Source organism: Abramis brama (genome assembly GCF_963993115.1).
Source record: "Abramis brama genome assembly, chromosome: 21".
NCBI classification, from domain to species: Eukaryota; Metazoa; Chordata; class Actinopteri; order Cypriniformes; family Leuciscidae; genus Abramis; species Abramis brama.
The window spans coordinates 30,433,599-30,446,104 of NC_139983.1; the positions used below are offsets into that span (position 1 = coordinate 30,433,599).

General features: G+C 37.2%; 1 protein-coding gene across 1 annotated transcript in view; it reads left to right on the forward strand.

The window, feature by feature from the left end:
• The window catches only part of eml5 (EMAP like 5), a 117,269-nt gene extending 105,534 nt beyond the window's left edge, over positions 1–11,735 (forward strand). The window contains exons 32-42 of the mRNA XM_084097060.1: positions 193–366; positions 453–661; positions 1,936–2,093; positions 2,214–2,328; positions 2,942–3,130; positions 3,220–3,392; positions 3,852–4,014; positions 6,222–6,325; positions 8,074–8,227; positions 9,999–10,099; positions 10,624–11,735. Of these exons, the coding sequence (XP_083953186.1) occupies positions 193–366; positions 453–661; positions 1,936–2,093; positions 2,214–2,328; positions 2,942–3,130; positions 3,220–3,392; positions 3,852–4,014; positions 6,222–6,325; positions 8,074–8,227; positions 9,999–10,099; positions 10,624–10,660 (1,577 nt within the window). The 3' untranslated portion in view covers positions 10,661–11,735. The remainder of the gene's footprint in view (positions 1–192; positions 367–452; positions 662–1,935; positions 2,094–2,213; positions 2,329–2,941; positions 3,131–3,219; positions 3,393–3,851; positions 4,015–6,221; positions 6,326–8,073; positions 8,228–9,998; positions 10,100–10,623) is intronic.
• Positions 11,736–12,506: the final 771 nt, after the last annotated feature.

Here is a 12,506-nt window from a genome sequence, read left to right on the forward strand (position 1 = left end):
AAAAAAACAAACAGATTGCCATGGAAAACTGTCCCACACCAGCACTTCATTACTGAGTCATTAGCATACTTACTCTTATGAGCAAATGATGTGAAATATGCTTTCAAATATGTGAAAATGCTTTAGAATATAGTCATGTTAGATTACATATCTGAGCAACAGTGGATTAATAAATTCTCCCTGTATCTGCAGCCACGTCTCCTTCTATCCACGTGTGGGAAGCCATGAACAAACAGACCCTCTCTGTGCTGCGCTGCCATCATTCTCGGGGCGTTTGCTCTGTAAGCTTTAGTGCCACCGGAAAACTGCTGCTTTCTGTGGGTCTGGACCCCCAACACACACTCACCATCTGGAAGTGGCAGGAAGGTACAGACCAACCAACCCACAGCATTCTGTGTGCATTCATGGGGTTTTATATCAGGTTTGTTACCTGTTTGAAATTCTTTTTGAAGGTGCCAAAGTAGCTAGTCGGGCCGGTCACACCCAGCGGATCTTTGTGGCAGAGTTTCGACCCGATTCGGACACTCAGTTCGTGTCAGTGGGGATTAAACATGTGCGCTTCTGGACGCTGGCCGGCAAGGCCCTGCTCAGTAATAAAGGAGTGCTGAGCTCCATTGAGGACGCCCGTATGCAGACCATGCTTTCTGTGGCATTTGGAGCTGTAAGTATTCTTCTGTTTCTACATGATGTTCAGCTCTACTTGTAATTGTTTTTAGGGAGGGAGAGATTAAGGTGTAGTTCACCCAGAATTAAAAATATCATGGTGTTCCAAACCAATACAAAATGAGATTTTGCAGAATGCTTTCAATAAAATGAAAGCAAATGGGAATAGATGCCGTCAAACTCCAAAAATAAGCACTACCATTGAAAAGTTTTGTTTTTGAAAAAAGTCTCTCACCTTTTATTTGCTGCCTTTTATTTGATAAAAAATGTAAAAACAGTAATATTGTGAAATATTTTTGTTGTTTATTACTATCAATGCTAAAAACAGTTTAAAGTGCCCCTATTATGCTATTTTAAAGGTTCCTAATTTTGTTTTTGAGGTCATCTACAATAGGTTTACATCCATCCAAGATAAAAAAAAAGATTCAGCCTCCTTTCCGTGAGTCTACTCTGCTCTGATTGGTCAGACGGCCCAGTCTGTTGTGATTGGTCTACCATTTACAGCACGTGTCGGAAACTATTCGTCCATTACCATATCTGTATTTCAGCTCCAGAGGCTTCCTCAGCACTTATATATGCAGTGATATGAACAGTAATGTTGGCATCGGTTTTACAGTACAAGATGCATTTTCAGCTCAAAAAACTCTGAAAAAACATCATGTCAACATCAAAAAACATCTTCTCGACATGTCGAAATAAAACCGAATCAAACTCTTCCAGTCCTAAGCAACAACTACAGTGTTTGAATGTGGGTTATAGACGTTGCGGGCAGCCAATAAAGACCACAGGCTGGCATTATGCAAATTTGTTACAACAGGAACAGGAAATAAGGCTGGAATTACTGACAGCTCATTTATTGTGGATGCATCCTTGCTGAATAAAACTATTAATTTCTTTAAAAAAAAAAGAAAAAAAGAAAGAAAATAAAAAGTTATTGACCCCAAACAGTAACTTTTTTTATTTATTTCGGTGAACTATAACTTTAACTGAATGTGGGGATGTGTGTGAGTAGGTATTTATGTATACATACATGCATACGTGTGCATTTGTGCATTTGTTTGTGCACTTGTGTGTCAGAGCTTAAATGGACAAGATGTTAAGTCAAGAAGTAATTCAAAAACTTGTTTATGATTATATTTAACCTGAAAAAAATCACATTTCACACTTTTAAAGATTCAGTGTAAAAGGATGTGAAAATGCTGTGCTTTGCCATGTTTGTGCTGTTTTTCTCTTAGAGGTCACTAGATTAGTGCAGGTTTGTTTTCTTTTCAGAATAACTTGACATTTACAGGTACCATTAGTGGAGATGTGTGTGTGTGGAAGGAACACATTCTAGTGAGAATCGTTGCTAAGGCTCACACTGGACCTGTGTTCACCATGTACACCACATTACGTGACGGGCTCATTGTGACGGGAGGCAAAGAACGACCGTAAGTGGCTTGGCCTTTACAACTATCTATACCTAAGGTATTTTGTTTTCTGAATTTGCATGAAAGGTCTGAAAAGGATCTGTAGTAAATGGTGATATTTGTGTGGGCTGCCCTCTGCAGGTCTAAGGAGGGAGGTGCGCTGAAACTGTGGGATCAGGAGTTAAAGAGATGCAGAGCCTTCAGACTGGAGACGGGCCAGATCATAGACTGTGTCCGCTCTGTCTGCAGGGGCAAGGTACAGCGCTTATACAAAATCAATACATTATAGACTAGAGGATGGACACTACTGGACCTCTGACAGTACATTTTGGTCAGCAGTCATTAAGAAGTTTTACAGATGTGTTTTGTAATAGTGTGGACCCACTTTTATTTATTTATTTATTGATTTACAAATGTTTGATCTCTTGTGTTTTAAAACGATTTACTACCCTAAATTATGCCTTGTATGGGATGCTGGTGTGCATATGTTATTAATAACTCAGCAACTCACCCACGATTTTTTATATTAGATGGATGGATGGATGGATGGATGGATGGATGGATGGATGGATGGATGGATGGATGGATAGATAGATAGATAGATAGATAGATAGATGAAAATATATAAAAAAAGAGATTTAAAAAAAAAAACCTTTGCAAATGAGATTCCATTGAGATTTTGAATTTGTCTTTTGAAAGTGGAAACAAAAGAAATAAAATGACATTTCTATAGCCAGTTAGAACCAACTAGCCTTCTTCAGCCACCTTCATCAGAAAGATAATGCTGGTTAATAAGCTTTTTGCTCATGAATAGTGTGACTCCACCAGTTACAGTACGGTACCCTGTGTCCTCTTGCTTGATTCTTTAGGGGAAGATTCTCGTAGGCACTCGAAATGCTGAGATCATTGAGGTTGGTGAGAAGAATGCAGCCTGTAACATCCTGGTTAACGGCCACATGGACGGTCCTATCTGGGGTGTTGGAGCTCATCCCACGCGAGACGTCTTCCTGTCTGCTGCCGAGGACGGCACTGTGCGCCTCTGGGACATTTCAGAGAGGGTAAATTATATAATGCCTGTGCATAGTCAGTAATTCTTTTTGAGATACATACTTAACTTATTCAAATGCTTTCCTGTATGGAAAAACAGAAGATGCTCAATAAGGTGAACCTCGGTCATCCTGCGCGCACGGTCAGCTACAACCCAGAGGGCGACATGGTGGCCATCGGCATGAAGAACGGAGAGTTCATCATCCTCCTCGTCACCTCACTCAAGATCTGGGGGAAGAAGAGAGATCGGCGCTCTGCCATACAAGATATCAGGTGAGACTTATGTATTATTTTATATAGTAAACATGCATAACAATCCAAACCACTAAAAATATTTAAATCCAATTTCCACTTAAAAATGTTAAGTCGCAATTATGAGACACTAAAATTATTTTACTCTGAGGCAGAAACAAGCTTTCATAGGTAAATGCTATTTGAAGCCCCGGGTATACTTCATTTTCCGCGTTCCTCTCCGTCTCGTGCACAGTTGAGAGCATGCCTTTCAAAGTGTACTTCTTTGGCCGTGAGCATGGAAAGACGCATTCAGCACATGCACACTATCTAGTGAACTTTGTTTTCAAGCGCTCAAGTCACTCGCACATGCGCTGTCGCACACCCTCAGAAATTGGGCTACATGTGGACAGTGTGCGGACTGTTGCAGAATGTATACACTAGGCTTAATTTTACCAATAATGTGGTCCATTGCAACAACTACAGTTTCTTTTCCTTCAGGTTCAGTCCAGACTCGCGCTACCTGGCTGTGGGTTCCAGTGAGAACGCTGTGGATTTTTATGACCTGACTTTAGGACCGCAGCTCAACCGCGTCAACTGCTGTAGGGACATCCCTAGCTTCGTCATGCAGATGGACTTTTCTGCGGACAGCTGCTATGTGCAGGTACAGCATGTTGGGCTGTGTGTGTGTGTGTGTGTGCATAGTTGTTAGCATAGTTAAAAAAAGAAAAAAACTACACTTTAGCATAGTTAAAAAAAGAAAAAAACTACACTTTAGCATAGTTAAAAAAAGAAAAAAAGAGTACTGAGTACAGAAATAATATAAAATTAAAAGAATATACTTAAGTGCAAACTGAATGTAATGATTTGGACACTTAATTGCTTGTCAATTGCAATAAAGGAAAATGTAAATGTAATTTTATATTAAATGCAATTAGCTGAACTATAGGCTACATTCACACACTGTAAGCCTTAATGGTCAATTCTGATTTATTGCTCAGATCAGATTTTTGTTTGTTTTTTGTTTGGCTGTTCACATTAGCTTTTAAATGGGGCCAATATCAGATTCGAGTGTGAAGGTCACGATCCCAAACTGACCCACATACACAAAAGAACAATAACAAAGATGGCACGCAGCACGCTGTCATATGGAAGTAAACACAGAATCACTGAAGTCAGTGTTTAAGCGTTCATTTATAAGGTGATGTGCCGCTGAAGTCAGTGAATTAGTGTGCAGACGATGATGAGGAGAAAAAGAGCAACGTTTTCCTCATGCAGTTTTGCTTGAATAGAGCTGTCACCTTAATACTTATGAGTGTAACAGCTCACCGTCCCTCCACTGACTAACTTCACTGCCGTCTTCCATATTCACTGAGTGACCAAAGAACTAGTGGTGTGTGAAATCAGAGTGACTCATGAGAGTTGATCTAGAGTGACGGTACAGTCACATGAATTCCGATACGACTGGTCAGACTGAGGTCGCATTGCGAAACTTCAGACATGTATCTGATTTAGCACCACATATGGAAGCAAATCAGATTCAAAAAGATCAGATTCCATGTGATCTCTGCTGTTCACACTGTTATGAAAATAAAACACAATGAAAATGTAATAATGAAATCATAAAATGTAAAATAAATCACTTACTAAAATCAAAATAAAACACTTACTAAAAATATATATTATATGTTTTTATTTTACAAATATTGTATTTGTTTACCTGTGTGACCTTTGACCGTTAACCAAAATCAGAGAACCGTGCACATGTGAATGTGTTGTTAAAGTATTGAAATATTAACTTAAAGGTCCCGTTCTTCGTGATCCCATGTTTCAAACTTTAGTTAGTGTGTAATGTTGTTGTTAGAGTATAAATAATATCTGTAAAATTATAAAGCTCAAAGTTCAATGCCAAGCGAGATATTTTATTTAACAGAAGTCGCCTACATCGAACGGCCCGTTTGGACTACATCCCTCTACTTCCTTCTTTAATGACGTCAGTAGAACAGTTTTTTGACTAACCTCCGCCCACAGGAATGCTCCCTCAACTCTACCGAAATTCGTTTATGTACTTGCGCACTTCTTATAACTTACTGTGTTTACTCAGCTCTTACGGTGATTTTCTGAAGTAAAACTGACGCTTCATCTTTTGTGTGTTGTACAATAAACTTTATTAAACTCATCAGTATATGTTTGATCATCATTCGGACCTGGTCCGAAACAGCAGACTTGTAGGCTATTAATAAATAATGGATACATACAAGCAGATGACAAATACTTTATAATAACCGTAATTAAACTACTAAACTATACCTGTTCCATCTCTATACAGCACTCTGACTCTGTAGGCATTATTGTCCGACTCGAAATGAACACCGTTACTGAGAGTTTCTGATATTATCATCATTCCGTGAGATGAAATTGTCCTGAGAGACTGAGCGCGAGCTCATGAAGCTCCACCCCCTGGGTCGTCCAGCAGCAGCTCATTTGCATTTAAAGGGCACACACTAAAACGGCTCGTTTTTCTAAGCCCCAAAAAATGACAATTTAAACATGCTGTAAAAAATTATCTGTTGGGTATTTTGAGCTGAAACTTCACATACACACTCTGGGGACATCAGAGACTTATTTTACATCTTGTGAAAAGGGGCATAATACGGGACCTTTAAAATCTCAGGTGGTACTTCAAGTAAGCAAAAATGGGACAAAAATGTTTGGGAATCCCTGCCCTAAGCTATCCTTTACACAAATAAGGTTCCTCTTCTCCATTTAGAAACCATGTTGGTGTTGTAATGACTTTCTCTATGCTGTTCCTCACAGCTTTAGATCAGCTCTACAGAGCTATTCACTGTCTGCATGTGTTGTTCTCTACAGTTGTCTACTGGTGCTTATAAACGTGTAGTCTATGAGGTGCCTTCTGGGAAGCAAGTCACTGAGCAAGCAGTGATCGACAGAATAACCTGGGCCACATGGACAAGGTAACGCTGCAACGCACCCGCACTTCTCCTCTGGCCAAATGAACAAACATGGTGTGTTTAATTCCATACACTGTCAAATCCAATAGTTCTTCTAACTAACACTTTTTATTTAAAGGGGTGATGAACTGAGAAATCAAATTTTCCTTGAGCTTTTGACATATAAGAGTTCATCATACTATAAGAATATCCTGTAAGTTTCAGAACTGAAAACGTCCTTGTTAGTCCAATAAAAGCTGTTATTGACACCAGGCACAGCGAACGACAGGTTTTTCAAAGTGGGGATCTATGAGGTCAAAGGGTATCAAACACCATCAACGCCATCTTCAACACTGCCTGTTTAGCCCCGCCCCCGATTCGCGCATTACATGAAACTCATTATAATATGCAAAACTGTTATCCAATCATAGCAGTGGGCGTTTACTTCCAAGTCTTCAATGCGGCACGCCCATGAAAAACAGAGCGTTTCAGGAGCTAGGCTCAAAACCAGGGTAGAAAATAGCCTATTACTTTTTCATTTGGATGTTTTTGAATGTAAAAACCAAGCGAACGTCGTAAGTTGAATTCAGACAACAATATAAAAAAATTAAAAAAGCCAGTTCATGACCCCTTTAACTTTCCTTAATCTGTTCTATTCACATACTATGCCTTGTTTACTCAGAAAACCCAAGACGAATTGATTGGTTTGAGTGTCATTTTGTCAAGGAAAGAAAAAAAGTTTTTGAAGTGGGGCAATCATCTTGAATGTTATATTGTCAATACAACTAAAAAAAAAAAAAAAAAAAAAAAACATCACATAAGCTGACTTTATAAATTGATGTTGATTTTCCTAAAATGTGTTTGTTTGAACTCACACATTATTTTTCATGTTGAATAATGATCTTTTAAAAATGTATTGCTAACACTTATGTCATAAACACCTTGTGAAACTTTTAATTGGGTTGATATAATCCCTCTATATTTGTGACAATATCTTGCAATTGACCATTCTTGAGTCACACACAGACTTCAACATTCAGCATGCAAGACACAACAATGATAACAATTACATTTTATTTAAAGTACATTTTTTCTGTACAATTAGTTTTTATTTACTAGAAGTCTTGTGTTAGTGAACCATACTGAGCTTTTGTCAGTACAACATACTATGCCTATTTAACTTAGTATTTTTAAGGTAATCGGTTTGCATGCTTTTTTAAGCAAGTCTAACTAATGAGATTTTACAGTGTACATACTATATCTGATATTCACTGGGCAAAGACCTCGTAACTCCATTTGAGCTTAGTTTCGGTAAAATGTTAATAATATAACGATGCGTACAAGTGTCTGGCCTTATATAAAGCCACAATATCAACGTTGACAACAGGTTTTAAATATGTTTAAAGTTTTTTCCATTTTCTGAAAAATTTATTTAATTTTTTTACTCGACAGCGACGATAGGTATCCATTTGGTGAGGAGGTTAGATAAATTTGTGTGATCTTATTAAGGTTAAATTTAACATGTATGTGTTTTTCTTCACATGATCGGTAAAAAAATGACACAGCAAATGACCTACAGTTTTCAGCCAACTCGGGTCCAGACAGGAAAGTCTGTGATTTTCTGCATTCATTTAGTTACTCGAGCTAAATTTCTTGTTTTGCTGCCTGGTGCACATTTATTATAGACTTGCTTGGTAACAGTTGGTGGTTCCAGCACTGCTGGCATCCCATAAAACAGAAATGAAGTCAGCTGTGTTTGGGTGTCTGTGTAGTGTCCTCGGGGATGAGGTGGTGGGGATCTGGTCCAGGAACACTGATAAGGCAGACGTAACCTGCGCTTGTGTGTCTCACTCCGGCCTCAACATCGTGACAGGCGATGACTTTGGAATGGTAAAGCTGTTCGACTTTCCCTGTCCAGAGAAATTTGTAAGTATACTGTTTTTTTTTTTTACTGGAAAAATGTTGTTTCACATGCAATTTTTTGTGATGCATGGTGATTGATCACGGTGATTTGGCCAAGTAAGACATGTTCCTGGATCAATATTCCTGTCTGAAAATACCCCAAAACCTAACTCTACCCTGAATTATACCTAAATAATATGATAGGTGAATAACACTGATGGAGAAGCACCTAACCTGTAAAAGGAGTCTAAACTGTAAACTTGTCTCTCAAATCTGATTGGTTGATTGGAAGGAAAGTGGATGGGGACTGATGCTGTTGAGAAGCGTCAGGAAAATTCAAGTGCAATATTTGAATATACACAATGCAAATTTGATTTAAAGCATTTCTTTATTTTGTAGTGTTCCCCGAGGTCCACTTATAATGTTAGTATGATTTTTATATGAAAGCAGTCATAATTAATTAATAAATGGCCACGTTCCACCTTTGTTTGTGAACCTTTAAAGAGCATGTCTCCTTTAAGACTTCAAAGTAAACGGCAATTTTTTTTTTACGGCAAATCTTTGCATATGAAATAAGTGTTACACATGTGAAACGGTTGAAATTTATGGTTATGATTGCAGTTTCTGCGATGATCTATTTCTGTAAAATGACCGAAGTCACTCAACGATACGACAGTAAGAAAGACAAAGATGTGCTTTGATTGTCCCAAAATGGACCTGACTTCAGTCCCGTTGTGAAAACGAAGTGCTCTTAATTATTTCGAATGTGGACTTGTTCTGTACTTCATATCTTAAAAGTATTTTTTAAAGTGTACTTGCATTATAGTATTAGTGAAATAAAACGCAACTTAAGTGTACTTAAAGAGTGTACACTTTCATGACTACTGTATTTTTCTTAACACACTTAAGTAGTCTACACGTTGAAAAAGTGCACTTTGTAATGTCAATTTATAATTTTTACTTTAGAATGAATGCATTTTTTAATAATCTATTGTGCTTTAAAGAAGTACACTTATTTTGATGCGTTGACACATTCAAAAGCATTTCAATTTTTAAATCTTATTTTAAATCTATTTTAAATTTACTCAGTTGCAACTTCATTACAGATGTGTATTTACAAATATCTTTAAATACACGACATACAAATTTAAATAAAAATGCCATTAAATTACATTTTTAGTTTACTATAGTTGCTTGTCCATATGCAGCAGTACACTTTAACCATATTTCAAAGACAATAGAATTATGAAATTACATATAAAGATGTACTTGCGTCCTACTAAAGTGGGCCAGAAAAGCACTCTTAAGTTCAGCTAATTGTATTTAAAATAAATTTAAACTAATACATTTTCATTTAATTGTAAAAAACATGCAGTTACTGTAAGTGCCGAAAACGTTTTATTCTTTTTTTTTTATTATTTATGTAAAAAGTATGCTAAAGTGTATTTCTTTTTCACAAGGGTCAATAGTGCTGTTTCCTACAGATAAATATAAACCACAGAGTAACTTTTTCTGACTCAGCATATTGTATATGGCATGTCATGGCATGGCACATCACAAGACCGTAAAAGGGCTGGATGTGACAGTTTTTACCAAAATAGATCAAAACATTCTCACAACAACCAAAGTTCAGCTGTATAATTGGATTGTAAAATCTTTTGTGTTTTTATTATATACCCATACTTGTTATATATTCAAATAAAATGTTCCCTCATCCACTCTTCTGACCTGTGCACATATTTCAGCCTTTCGAGGATAAAATAGCAAATTGTCTCACTAAAATGTGTTTCCTCAGGCCAAACACAAGCGTTTTCTGGGCCACTCGGCCCACCTGACCAACATCCGCTTCACCAGTGGGGATCGCTTCGTCGTCAGTGCTGGAGGCGATGACAGGAGGTGTGTGTTCAGTTGTGCTTTCATTATGTTCCTCACAGGCACCCATCTTGCCATACTTTATCATTCTTCCTCTTTAAAATCCACATATAGAGACAGATTCAGTGTTTGATTCTCTGTGTTACAGTTGCAGGATCCAATCCAAGTTATCAGTTTAGTTTCACTTTTTACAAAAGCATTAACACATTTTATTCTGTTCTGTTGACTCAAAACTGTGTAATATGTAAATTATATAAAAGTATTTTATAAAAAATCTCACTGACCCCAAACTTTTGAATGGTAGTGCATGTATATAATTATTTCAGAAAGACACATGACTGACCCAGGCAAAATTAGGATCCAAAATGAAATTTTTGCAATATGTGCTAATGCAAAGTGAAACTTTAAATGAATGAATGAACCAATCAATCAAGAATATAGTATTCCTGGTAGCTGTAATAAAAGGAGTGTTATTAATGTTGTTACAACACTGTAATTGGAAACTTTTCCATTCATAAAGTTCCATTTTCTCTGTGTTTGTTCTATAGCCTGTTTGTTTGGCGGTGTGTCCACACTCCTCACTGAGGGCATGCGGTCTCGAAACATCACGAGCCCAGCTGACGGGGTCACGGGTCACATGACTGCTCTGTGACCGGATGCATGTTCACCCACACCTGAACTCAACCGTTTTTGAATGATAGTTGGGCCAGTGTGTCCCAACAAGACCCAACGTACAGTAAAAGATCTGTCAGATGTGTAAGTGTTTACCCCTCATGTTTTTATTCATTTCTTTAAAAGAAAATCTTGAGCTACAAGATGCAGGACGTAATTATCGATGTTTATGAGATTTTCTTCCCAATGAAAAAGAACTTGTAGCAAGCAAAAGTACGATTAGCCTTAAACTACCCGTTGAGTGTTTTTTCATTATTATTATTATTTTTTTGGTTCATTTAGGTGTGGTGTTTTTTGTTGGAGATTCTCATTTGATATTGAGTGTTGTGTTTCTTAATGTTGGTTTAGTTTGGTGATTCTCTTTGAGGTTTAATAGATCTCCTGTGGCCTTCTCCCTGAATGTAACACTGGCGTTATATTCTAGGATGTCAGCATGCCAAAGCATTCTATGCACTGTATACTTGACCTGCTCACTGTGGTTGTCCAGTGGTCTTTTAATGTCGATCTTGAACGTGGTCTGATCTCCCTTAACAGTAGATACACTCCTAACCTCATATGTAGCGGCTTTAGCTCGACTAGTGAACTTGAGATGTCTGTTTGTGTGAGTAGGAATGAACCGTATGCTTCGTGTTTCGTGTCTGAGATCAAAGTTAAAAAAAAAAAAAAATGGTGATGCAATCCCTCAGAAAATGAATGAAAAGAGTTTGTTTCAATGCTGTCTTATCTGAAATCACTGTTCATCTTGCTGCTGAAGCCTTTATAACATCACAATCATTTTGATTAGGAATCAGTTTTTTTTGTTGTTTTCATTTGATTTGATCGTCGTGAAGATTTTCTCTCCTTCAGTGTATCACTCTGATTGAAAGAGATGCATATTATGATTTTCTTATCAATGTAAATATCATTTGTAAAGACATTCTTTTGTATATTTTTGTGAAATGTTTCTTAAAAGCCAACTTTAATAATAAAAAGATGTACATAAATGACACATTCATGTAAAACACTGTCACAGTTATTGAATTGTCTCGTTCAACAGATTGCAAGCTATTGAAATCTTACTCGCTCTGAAGTGACGTGGACTGATTGTTCTGGGTTCAGTAGAAATCTGAGGCATATTGTTGATTATCAGAGTAAATATAGGCCTGGTTTCACAGACAGCCAGACAGTTCAATTAGGACAGTGGTTCCCAAACTTTTAACAGGCATGTACCCCCTGAGACATTATAGATATTCCGGAGTACCCCCAACACCACCAATTGTTAACGTTTTTTTTATTTTTATTTTTTTATTAATATTTATTTTTATCAATTTTGTCGAGAATAGTGAATAGAATCATAAACATTATGATACAAATCTCATCAAAAGTCAACATATGATACAAATGTTCTGAATATAATGATTTTAAACAGATATGCACCCAATCTCACACACAATAGGCCTACAACACATATCCAACATCTCATTAAAGCTATTGTTAACTTTTCACATACTGATAAGTATTGCTTTTCACATATGATAACATTGTATATTTTCTTAACTTCTCTGCTGTAAAATAATAATAAAAAAGAGAACACATTAACAATAGTAAACTAAATAGTAAACGGTAAACTAAATTTTAGTAAACCACACAGAATAGGCCTACCACCTCTCCATCCACATCACCAGTTTAATCAATGTGAGGGATGTGCCCAGTGGCGGACTGGGACAATAATTCAGGCCGGGAATTTGACTCCACTGCCAGGCCACCTCTGCTGCTGCAG